A 13,019-nucleotide genomic window follows, 5' to 3' on the forward strand; every position below is an offset into this window, starting at 1 on the left:
TGCTATGAATTACTTCCCTAGTATCCATATACCCAAAACATAAATTAACAAGGTTATCATTTAATATAACGCCACTCTAGCACTAGAAAGATATTAATAACAAACAACATTAGTAGACTCCTTCAATGCGAGATGGAAAATGACCATCATTGAAGAACCATATGGTCACAACTCATGGACTTTCCTAGGCCTACAAACTACCAATTTGCTCACTACATTAAAGAAAGACTAAAAGGTCACAATGGTAAAACTTAAAAGAACTAGCAGAAAGGCACACTCAACGGGGGCATATAACCGACTGTAACCTGCACTTTTGAAATTTTTAAGTTACAATTTGGAAACAATTGCCTGTTATTTTACAATGGTTGAGAAGTAAAATCTTATAAAGATTTCAATAATTTGGAGATAGTTTGATCCATGAATTGAAAACAAATAACAAAAAAAAAATATTATATTTAGGCCAACAAATGACCAAAATTAGCTAGGAAACGATGTCGAGCTTCCTTCCATTTAATGTAATAAAAATAAATACCCCAACTCCTTCTGCATATCATTCGATGTCTGCAACACAGCATCCAAAAGAAATTAATTTCATTAAAGCAAGCTGAAAACAGCAAATGAAGAAGGCATGATAAGCCATCTACCTCCAGCACATAAGCAATGTCCAAAATCTAAACTAATTCTCCAATACAGTTTAATATCACTCATAATTGCACTACCTTAAGACATACAAAACTAGGCATATATTTGTATAATCAAGCATCAAATCTGACAACCTAAAAAGCATGTAATTGATAAATGAAATCCTAATGATTAAAAACATTTCTATCAAACCCATTTATCCTTTCAACGCTACGGAATCTAAACTACCAACTACAAATCATCCAAAAGCTGAAGAAGACTCACCTCACTTGCAAATTATATTCACACAAAGATCATTCATGTCTTTTGTCTCGCCTTTTCAATCAGAGGTTTGAGTTTCTTTCTCTCAGCCAACATTCTGAGAAAATTGAACAAAAATGGTATGTAATTATGCTTCCTACGAATATTCTCAGTCCTCCATTTCTTGAATTTCTCTTCCTCAAACAATATCTTCTCCTTGACAATATCAATGTCTGCATCAATTTCCAGGAGCGACCTGTCCAGCACTTCAATGGTAGTGCTATGTCTTCCTTGCCCAGAATCTACTTCCATTCTATCTTCTCCATTGCATTTTGTGGCTGCCAACTGCTGCATAATCTGATCTTTCCTACTCTGAAGATCATTAAGTTCTGCAGTATATATATCTTTTCTATTTTTTATGATAGCCATGAGGTTGAATCTTATTTCACTTTTGGAATATTTTTCAATCCTTTCTTGAATTACTGGTTGAACCATCTTCAACCATTCTAAGCTGTTTCGACCTCCATTGAACTGTCCAAGACTGATGGGCCCTTCCTTCAATCCGTCCAACTCATATAATGTGTTATCAACAGGTATATAGCTTATGAAATGATATACGTCATCATCTTTCTCAGCAAGTTTCTGTTCATCAGAAACAAAGGGTTCTGGTCTAGCAAAGCTATTGTGAGCAGTTCGAATTGCTTCGCTATTGTTGATAGCAAGCCCTTTGAGCTCAGGTGGAAAATTTTTGGTAAACTCCTTCAAATTTGACAGTTCTGGGCCAATATCAATATCTGCACAATTCATGAGAATTGAAAGAATTGCCTGAGTTGCACAAGCATTGTTGATCACCTGCAGCAAATCGCATACAACACCACCATATTGAAGCAGACACTCACAAGAATTTCATCATCCTCAAGTAAAATGTATCATATATATTACAAAAGGTCTTTCAGCTATCTAACAAGGATTCACCTGGCTTGCAAAGAACAAATTTGGGCTATAATCTTCCAGTACAGATCGATCATCTTTTTCTCCTGGCCTCCACTTGAAAAGGAATACTAAGCCATAAACTGGCCTGCAGTGTAATATGGTCAGAGGCCGCACCAGATATTGTAGTTCATTGCAATTTAAATACATATAACAGCTAAACAAATTGCTTACCAAAGATTGTTTAGGGATTCCAAGTCTAGTGAATATAGCTCTTCAACCTGTACAGCACAATGTAAATATAAAAAATTCTTAAAAACTGTGATAATATAGCCATTATAAGATTGATCTTGCTTGGTTATTGGGGGAAGGAAAGGGTTTATATTTAAATATCTCATCAATTCCACCTGACATTGGAAGAAACACTAAAGAAAGCAACTCGTGATTAAAACTGTTTTCTAGAAATGTGCTCGATCAGTGTCATTATGAGCAAGACCACAAGGTAAAAACAAAAATGACCAAAAATTGCAGTGACAAACTAAGCTTTAGAGGATTGGCCTTACTTGATTATAGGGGAAGGCAAGAACTTATATTTGAGGGTCTCACTTCCCTAACTCATACATTCCATCTGAAAATATAAGAAATGCTCAAAAAGCAACTAATGATCAAAAAAGAATCCAGGCAATTGATCAACCGAATAGATCAAGGTTGATAATGATACTGAGTTCAGATTAACATGAATTAAGTGTATAGATTCAATTGACCCCCTGATGTCTGTTCTTAGGTAGTAACAACAGAATACCCCATTAATCAAATTTCAGTTTAAGATAAAATATACATTTGTTAAGATATAGCCCTCGTGAATCTAACTGATGGCAAATCGACTGTTATGTATATATATATGTGTGTGTGTGTGTGGTTATTAATTCGATGCCTGAAAGTCATTCTGGAGAGTGATATATTAACACACAGTCCCGATATGCAGATGGACAGTAACATCGTATACACTGTGATGATTATCACAGTGAGCACGATATCTATCGTGCCACTGTGATTACATTGCAGTATGCACTGTAATGTAATCACAGTGGGCACGATAACTATCGTGCCCATGTGATTATCGATCACATTATACTAAACTAACGGAGCATGTAGTTCGGCAAATTAAACATTAACAAACATATTGTTATGAACGGTTGCCTCACGTGGCAACTGCCATGTATGGACATGTCCCTACGTAGGCAACCTTTCCTCTTGTATATAAAAAAAAACCGGATTCAATGGTGGGACGATCAATTACTTACGGCAATCAGTCTTCCAGAATCGCTGTCATTATTCTTCGATCCACATTTTACAACATGGTATCAGAGCTAAGTTATTAGAGAATTAATTAGACAGCCATATTACTCATAAGCAATTATCGGAAGTAACATATAGACACAGAGGCTATAGACACAGAGGCTATATACGCAGAGGCTATATCCGACTAAGAAAATATTCAAAATGTCAACTAATATGAGAGTGGAAGATAGACTCGAAGGAGCCTCAAACTTCGTTTCCTGGAAGATACAAATCATTGCCATTCTTGAAGAACTAGAATTAGAGTATTACATAGAAGAAAATCCAGACATGCCAAATGATGAACCAGAGAAATCTACCTGGAAAAGGCGTAATAATAAAGCAAAGAAAATAATTATTGACTCAGTAAAGATCATATTCTTCCATCTATAGCCAGACTGCCTAAAGCATATGAAGTATTTAAAACCATTAAAGATACATATGAAGTTAACAATGCAAGCTGAATGTTAACCTTGAAACAACAACTTTTAAACATAAAGATGAATAAAGATGATACAATATCTACATACTTTTCAAGGATATCTGAAGTAAAAGACCAATTACAAACTATTGGAAATGAGGTAGATGATCAAGAAATCTCTCTCATAGCCCTAAGAGGATTACCAATTTCATGGGAATCTTACATTCAATGTATTAGTAGAACACCTCCCTTACCCAAATTTGAACAACTTAAGAATGAGTGCATTCAAGAGGAATCTCGACTAATCTCAAGGGGATTAGGGCCAAATAAAGAAGGAGAAATCCAAGCACTCAATACAAATACCTCAACAAAAAGAAAAAGTTCTCCAAACGGAAGAGAGGAAATAAAAACCATCAGAAAAGAGATATCTAAAATTCAGTGTTACAAATGTGACAAGTATGGGAACACTCATAGGAATTGTCCAGAAAGGAAGAAAACACAAGCTACTCTAGCCGAAGTCAAAGGAGAAAACTCACTTTTCTTCATAGCCCTATCAAGCGAAATAAATACAAATAAAAACACTTGGATCATAGACAGTGGAGCATCAAGACATATAACTGGATTCAGAAATCAGTTTGAAACACTTAACGGGCATTCAAGTGAAGAGGTCACTATTGGAGATAACTCCACATACCCTGTGAAAGGAATTGGGACCTGTACTATCAAACTAAGAAATGGAGTATCTCTACAATTAAAAAATGTTTTGTTTGTACCTGGAATAAAAAGAAATCTAGTCTCAATCTCAGGCCTAGCTGATCAAGGATATCGGGTTACCTTCAATGAAGATAAAGTTCTACTCTGGCCTAAAAACACAAATATCAAAAATGCCATAACAGTAGGTTCAAGAGATGATAGCCTGTACAAACTATGCAGTGATCAAAAGGAAGCACTAAATCTTGAAGTTTCAAATAATAATGAATTATGGCACAAAAGATTAGGACACCTAAGATATAGTGCTCTATCCAACATAATGAAGATTACTTCAGGACTACCCCAACTAAAATCTGAACACAGGCATTTGCAAAGGATGTGCCTTGGGAAAGAATGTAAAAGTTTCTTTTCCCTCAAGCGAGCACAAATCAAAAGTTATTTTAGAATTAATTCACTCAGACCTATGCGGTCCCATGTCAACACCATCTCTAACTGGATCTTTATACTACATAATCTTTGTTGACGACTACTCTCGAAAAACATGGATATATTTTCTAAAGTGCAAAGACTCAAATGAAGTACTATCTAAGTTCAAAGAATTCAAGGCACTAGTAGAAAACCAGTCAGGGAAGAAAATTAAGGTGTTAAGATCCGACAATGGAGGAGAATATACATCTAACAACTTCAAAGACTTTTGTAATTTTGTTGGGATTAAGAGGGAGTATCCTGTACCATATAATCCACAACAAAATGGAGTAGCAGAAAGAAAGAACAGAACCATAATTGAAGCAGCAAAAGCCATGATGCATGACCAAAATTTACACACTTCATTCTGGGCAGAAGCTTCAAATACAGCAGTCTACATTCAAAACAGATGTCCACACTCAGTTCTAGAAAACATAACTCCAGAAGAAGCTTTACAGGGAACAAACCAGACTTAAGTCATTTAAGGATATTTGGCTGTCCAGTATATATACATGTTCCTAAAGAAAAGAGGACGAAACTAGAACCATTTGGAAAAAGAGGTATCTTCATTGGCTATAGTGAAAATACTAAAGGATATTGCATTTACATTCCAGGGAAAAAATCTGTTGAGATAAGTAGAGATGTAAAGTTTGAAGAAAACACTACACTCAAAGAACCTGAGGATGATAACATTACTGAAGAAGAAGAAGATCACATAACTTAGATTGAGAGGGAGAATATCATAGAAAATTCCGAACCTTCAGTCACTGAGAGGGATGACATCATAAGAGCTTTTGAACCTCTAGTTGATGAAAATATTGAAACACTCAATAACAAGGAAAGACCTCTATGGGCAAGGAAAATGATTGAAGAGAATAATGTAGAACCAAATGAAATTTCCAAAGAAAATAAGAGAACAAAAACTCTAAAATGTTATGCTGCACTTCTAACCGAACTTACAAATTCTGAACCAACAAATGTTAGAGAAGCTCTATCAAAACAGGCTTGGAAAGATGCTATGGTTGAAGAATATCAATCCATACTAAAGAATGATGTTTGGGATATAGTGCCTAGACCAAAAGACAAATCAGTTGTCTCATCCAAGTGGTTATTCAAGATCAAATATGCATCTGATGGCAGCATTGAAAAACATAAAGCTCTCTTTGTGGCCAGGGGTTTCTCTCAGAAAGCAGGAATTGATTATGAAGAGACATTTGCCCCAGTTGCCCAGTATACGTCAGTAAGAACAATCATTGCAATTGCAGCATCCAAAGGATGGAAAATTCACCAAATGGACGTAAAGACTGCCTTCCTAAATGGTTCAATTGAAGAAGAAGTATATATAGAACAACTAGAAGGATTCACCATACGTGATAAAAATTGCTATGTTTGTAAACTGAAGAAAGCTCTCTATGGGCTAAAACAAGCACCTAGGGCCTGGTATGCAAGGATAGACAACTATCTCTCCAAACTAGGGTACTTCAAGAACCTAGCAGATCCCAACATCTACTTCAAGGTTTCAAATGGCAATATGATTATATTGGTCCTTTATGTGGATGATCTTTTGATAATAGGAGAGGATAATTTCATTGTGAAATGTAAACAAGATCTGGCAACAGAATTCGATATGAAGGATCTAGGGCTTCTACATTATTTTCTGGGATTAGAAGTATGGCAGAAGAAAAACTATATCTTCCTAAATCAAGAAAAGTACACCACAGATATCCTAACTAGATTTGGGATGATGGAGTGTAAGCCATTAGCTACACCAATGGAAACTAATTTGCACAAGCTAAAAATTGAGGCAGAAGATTCAGAACCTATAGATCCCACACTCTACGGACAAATCGTTGGTTCACTCATGTATTTGGTAAATACTTGTCCTGACATCTGCTATGCTACAAATGTATTAAGTCACTTCATGTGTGAACCTAAGAAGATACATCTAATGGCTGCTAAACACATTCTAAGATATTTACGAGGCACAATCGGACTTGGCTTAAGTTATGAAAATGTTGAGATTCAACTTGAAGGATATTCTGATTCTGATTGGGCCGTGTTGTGACGTTTTCACACATCGCCCCATTGCAAATGGGGACCCATGTTTTTTGCTTTTTAGGGTTTGTTCTTTAGGTTTTTTTTAGGGTTTTGTTAGCTAGCCTTTGCATTTTGAGCGTCGCCCAGGGGATCACATAGGATAGCAAGTCCGGCTTGAGCGAGGTCCTGATCCTGAAATTTGGCTAAGTCTGGAATGTCCTGATCCTGAATTTGACTAAGTCTGGAAACTGAAAAAACCTCCAAAAACTAGATTTTGCAATATAACTCCTGGAGGTCTGAAACCACTCTCAAACATCCTGAAAGTATATATGGAATATAACTTAAAGTATAAGTCACTTATACTTAAATGTTATATTCCATAAAAATTATCCTGATAGAGAGTGCGAAAAGTCAAATTTCGCTCCTGTCCTTCTCCAAGGGTCCAGAGCGAAAAGCGCTCCTGTCCCTCTCCAAGGGTCCAGAGCGAAAAGCGCTCCTGTCCCTCACCAAGGGTCCAGAGCGAAAATACTTATTTGAGCCATTCTTGACCGTGTTTGGACAAATTGAGACATCAAAGGCATGGTGAAGGACGAAATGAGCTTGATAGGGCATCCAGACTTGATCAAAAACAATGAAATGATGAAGTTTTTACCTACAGGGTCAAATTCGCTCCTGTCCCTCACTGAAGGACCAGAGCGAAATTCTTCATAAGGTACGATCTGGGCAAAGATCAAGTCAACTTTATGTTTGAAGGCAAGGAAGGAGGTGAAATGAACTCATTGAAGATAAATCGAAGATTACCAAATGCCATCAAAGGACCAAAATGCTTAAGTTCGCTCCTGTCCCTCAGGAAGGGACCAGAGCGATTTTTGTTATAGATGATTTTCTGGCTAAGTTACAATCAAACCCAAGGCATGGATGAATGGAATGGAATGTTGCGAGACCGTTGAAGATAAATTTGGAAGCTGGCGAAGTGTGATGGAGACTACAAGTACAAATTCGCTCCTGTCCCTCTCCAAGGGACCAGGGCGATATCTTAGTTATGTTGCCTTTTCCTCAAATTCAAACCACTCCAAGTCAAGGAGAGAGGTGGCAAGGACATTTCGAGACATCTCCATCAAGCGCAAAGCATCAAAAATTGCCAAAGATGAAGGATTTGCTCCAAGACATCTAATTCGCTCCTGTCCCTCAGGAAGGGAACAGAGCGATATTTCCATAAAGGCATAGATTTCAAAAGTTAAGCAAGTGTCAAGCGACCAAGGGGATCAAAAAGACTTCATTTTACTCGTTGATAGCAATTACAAGTTGAAGAAGGCAAAGACAAGCTCAAAACGTCGAAGTTCGCTCCTGTCCCTCAGGAAGGGACCAGAGCGATATTGGGTATATTGATCAATTTATGCAAAAATGACGTTAAGAAAGGCTTCACAAGGTCATACAAGGTTCAAGGCGTCTTTTGAAGGTGATATATCAAAGTTTGGAACGTCCAAATGTTGTCAAACAAGCTAAAAAGCTCATATCGCTCCTGTCCTTTGGACAAGGACCAAAGCGATTTCTATTAAAACACTCATGCTCCTTCAAAATCAAGACAATGCAAGGGTGGGCAAGATCGAGGACGCCATTTGAAAGATAATGAACGAGGAACAAAGGTTGAAAGGTGGCAAATTCTAGCTAGAACACATGGATCGCTCCTGTCCCTCTCCAAGGGACCAGGGCGATATCACATCTTAATGACATTCCTTCGCACAAACAAGTCAATCAAACTTGAAGGGCCCAGCTAAAATGCCGATTTGAACGTAAGGATCAAGATTTTGAACGTAAAAAATGCAAGGATCAAGACCAAATTGATGGATCGCTCCTGTCCCTCAGTCAGGGACCAGGGCGATGAGGTACGTATCTTTCATCTTCAAAATTTGGCGTTCAAACAAGTTTTTGAATTTATTTTAAATGCTAAAACTTGATAAATTAAAAAATTCAATTAATTAGCATTTAAATATTGCACTTAATATTAATTAACTGTTTTTGCCTTCTAAAAAATCGAAATTGTTAAATTAAAAAAACGTTGGCAAATAATAATTAATTATTTTAATTAAAATTGAATGGAGCGCTTGGTATTTTAAAGGTCGGCTTTGTTATTTGTTTTAAAATCGTTCAAATTGCCTTATTAATTACCAAGTCGGCCTTAATGAATTGATGGTGTAAGCGCTTATATAAGGAGGTGAAGATTTTCATTTTTACATTATCATTTTACCATCTTCATTCAAGTGCGATTTGAGGAAGACAAAGGAGAAGTGCGAGTTGTGTTTTGAGGTGCGAACTTCATCAAAGGGAGGCATTAACATCAATCTAAGGAGGTGCGAACCTTAATTTCCATTTGAGCAAACTTGTCAAAGGCTTGAAGATCACGTCAAAAACTTGAAGGGTGGCGAAATTGCTATTTTGAAGGGAGATCACATTGAAGACCATCTTATTTCAAATTTTGCCTAGGCAAATTCCTCATTTTGCATTTTAGAGTTAAGCTCTTAAGTGAGGTATGGCAAGATCTCTTGTTTTAATTTCAAATTTTGATCATCATTGCCTTAATTTTGAATTTTGAAAATTTGTTTTCCCTTAGCTCAATCGTTTTTTAGGAAATAATAACTCAAGGATTTATTATGAAGTTTTCTAAAAATTTATTTAATCTATGCTATTCATTGCAAAATCATGTTTCTAATTTTGAAATGTTGTGTAGGCATCAAATGGAGATCTCATCAAGGAAAATCAAGCCGGATCAAGGACGATCAAGCCAGGACAAGGGCGACCTCTTTCAAATCCAGCGTTCCAAGGCGAGGTACATCAATCATCCTGCACATCAAGGACACAAGGAGTTAGAACAAGGGCTCGTTGAAGAAGTAAATAGTTCCAGATGAATTAATTGAAGCAAGCTTCTCAACAACACCAAGTTGAATATCTACCAAGTTACAAGTGTCAGATGAGGTGGCGTCCTAGTCATCATTTCTCCAATCAGTGAGGTCCACCTCAGCGTGTCCAGATTCAATGTACTTAACTCATGGAAGGTGGCACAAACTCCGATGTACCTACCCCGGCTATCCATTGGTCGATTTTTCTAGAAGGGACATGTGTCCAAGCAATACAATTTTATCATTGGTCAAGCATTAAATGTTATGTAATGGTTGTAACAAACCCTAATTAGGGTTTTCATTGTAAAATCTTGGCCATTGATCTTGAATTGATCTAAGCCATCAAATTGTATTGTGGGCACTATATAAGCCCAGGCATTTCATTTGTAAAGGCTAATTAGCAATAGCTAGAGAGCTTGAAGTTTGCTCCTGTCCCTCGGGAAGGGACCAGAGCGATATTGATTATATTGGCCAAATCTCTCAAAAATCACATTAAGTCAAGGTTTTGGGGGGTCATACAAGGTCTAAGATGTCTTTTGGAGATGATATACAAAGGTTTTTGACGTCAAAATGTTATCAATTGAGCCAAGGAGCCTATATCGCTCCTGTCCTTTGGACAAGGACCAAAGCGATTTTTATTAAAACACTCATGCTCCTTCAAAATCAAGACAATGCAAGGATTGGCGAAGTTAAGGACGTCCTTTGGAAGGCAATGAACGAAGAACGAAGATCAAAAGTTTGCAAATTTGAGCCAGGACACTAGGATCGCTCCTGTCCCTCAGGAAGGGACCAGGGCGATATTTGCCAAAGCACTCATTTTCCTTCGGAGATCATGACAAAACAAACTTGCAAAGGGTTCAAAGCGTTGTTTGAAAGGTAATAAAGGAGAAGTTGATATCAAGAACGGAGAACTTCAAGTGAAAAGATCTAGATCGCTCCTGTCCCTCTCCAAGGGACCAGGGCGATATCACCACAAAAGGACATTCATTTGCAAGAACAAGACAATCAAGCTCAAAGATCCTAGCAAAAATGTCTAATTCAACGTGGAAATAAATACTTTGGACGTCGAAATTGCAAGAATCAAGACCCAGTTGATGGATCGCTCCTGTCCCTCTCCAAGGGACCAGGGCGATGAGGTACGTATCTTTCCATCTTCAAAATATTTTGGCGCTCAAACACATTTTTGAATTTATTTAAATGCTAGAAAATTCGATAAGATTGAAAATTTAATTAAAAATAGCATTTAAATATTGCATTTAAATATTAATTAATTTTTGCCTTGTAAAAAAAATCGAAGTTTATTAATTAAAAACGATGGCAAATTAATTAATTATTATAGAGCGCTTGGTATTTTATTGTTTTATGAAGGTCGGCCTTTCTTATTTATTAAAAAATCGTTTTAATTGCTTAATTTTACAAAAGTCGGCCTAAATAATGATGAGAGGTAAGCACTTATAAAGGAGGGTGGTGAAGATCATTATTTTCACATTGTTATTTTATCATCTCAAGTGCAATTTAAGGAAGACAAAGAGGTACGAATTATATTCAAAAGGGGTGCGAACTTGAAAATTCTATTGGTGCGAACTTGTCAAAGGCTTGAAGATCACGTCAAAAACTTGAAAGGTGGCGAAATTGCTATTTTGAAGGGAGATCACGTTGAAGACCATCTTATTTCAAATTTTGCCTAGGCGAATTCCTTTATTTTTAGAGTTAAGCTCTCAAGTAAGGTATGGCAAGATCTCTTGTTTTAATTTCGAATTTTGATCGTGTTGACGTGTATTTTATACACAATCATACACAGAATAAAATACCAATAGGCATCTTATCCTCTCTTGAGAAAATAGTCTCTAACTGCTGAAGATCTGCAAAAAGGATCAGTTAGGTGGACTCCAAGGTTCTTTTAGTGGGGTCTCCACGTGTGGACAAGCTTTTTTAGTGGTATGATGTGATTTGCTGTTTCCTCCAAGGGGTCTTACGTATTCAAAGCTCGAAGATTTTACTAAACTAAAAGGAACTTTCAAAAAAAAAAAAGCAAAAGGATAGGGTTTAAGAGGTCTAATCTAGCCTAACCCTATGAATGACTTAGCATGGACGAGATTTGGCAAGACTCAACCAACTTCAATTTTGCCATAAGATAACAACTCAATTGAAATTAGTGCGATCTTCTAAGGTAATATAATGATGTTCAATGCATCAAAGACCAAGGACACTACTACGAAGGTACATATCCAAGACACAATGATAATTGAAGATTAAGGACTCAAAGTGTTCTCCAGTCGACCACGCAAGGCTTTCCTACAATCAGCAAGAAGCTAGTGGTTTGGATTGCGAATCCTACCAACTATCAAATCTCACACTTAGTCTTTCAAATTAACAATCTACTTCGATTGAGCATGATTCAAGTACGCCAAACAACCATGAAGATAACTCAAGAAATTTGCAACAAAACACCATAACTTCAATATTTTATTGATTTCCAAGTCATCATGTACAACAATTGCTTGAATTTCTCTCTTCAAGGCTCAATCTTGCTACAAAATAAAAATTGCTTCTAACTCTAATCTCTCTTACATCAGCTATTGACTCTTGCTCTATTGACTATTATCTGACTATTACCAAATGAAATGAAAAATGGGGGTATAAATAGCATCCCCAATTACAATGAAAGGTCCAGATTGAAAACAAATCAATGGACAAGATCATGACACCTAAACCCTAATTAGGGTTTGTTACAAATGACCTCCTTTTTACTGAACAATATTAAATACATAGCCAAATATTAAATTCGGCACAAAAACCTAGGAGGTATCAACCAATGAGAAATAAGATGTCATGTCATCTGTAACAACCTTTCATCTAGAATCTTATTCCCTTTCCAATTCTCTTTCTTAGCATATGCAATGAATTTTGTCACGATTCCTTCGATTTCTGTGATTGGAATCTCGGGAAGATTCTTGATACTCTCTTCTAAGTGGATGACCTGATCGAATGCATCTAGAAGAGCTGCGTCCCAAGCAGGTTCAAGTTCCTTCGTTCTATCAATCAGGAGCATGGTGGCAAACATCTGATCATACTGCTCATCTGTAACATCTGCGTCCTTGCGAAAGATGATCTTGATTCTATCCTCAAATTCTTGCATATCCACATCTGTCTCGACCTTGATCCTTCTGCCAAGAATGGTACGAAGTACCTCAAATACTCTGTCCTGGATCGGATTGATCACCTCCTCAACTTGACCACATCTAACACTGATGTCCTCGAAGAGAACACTCTTTATATGGAGTAAGGTTGACCACTGGAACAAACTGTGAGAATCACCTTCTAAGATCCTCTCCTGT

The 13,019-nt window shown here is 36.9% G+C and overlaps 1 protein-coding gene across 2 annotated transcripts in view; it reads right to left on the reverse strand.

Moving 5' to 3' along the window:
• Nucleotides 1–291: 291 nt before the first annotated feature.
• LOC131073658 (ubiquitin carboxyl-terminal hydrolase 2) overlaps nucleotides 292–13,019 on the reverse strand; it is a 133,233-nt gene continuing 120,505 nt past the window's right edge. For both annotated transcript variants that reach the window (XM_058010157.2, XM_058010158.2), the window contains exons 4-7: nucleotides 2,047–2,093; nucleotides 1,858–1,960; nucleotides 907–1,734; nucleotides 292–561 (exon numbers count right to left, since the gene is read on the reverse strand). In XM_058010157.2, coding sequence (XP_057866140.2) covers nucleotides 940–1,734; nucleotides 1,858–1,960; nucleotides 2,047–2,093 — 945 coding nt within the window. In that variant the 3' untranslated portion in view covers nucleotides 292–561; nucleotides 907–939. The remainder of the gene's footprint in view (nucleotides 562–906; nucleotides 1,735–1,857; nucleotides 1,961–2,046; nucleotides 2,094–13,019) is intronic.

This window comes from Cryptomeria japonica, chromosome 11 (genome assembly GCF_030272615.1).
Source record: "Cryptomeria japonica chromosome 11, Sugi_1.0, whole genome shotgun sequence".
In the NCBI taxonomy this organism is placed as follows: domain Eukaryota; kingdom Viridiplantae; phylum Streptophyta; class Pinopsida; order Cupressales; family Cupressaceae; genus Cryptomeria; species Cryptomeria japonica.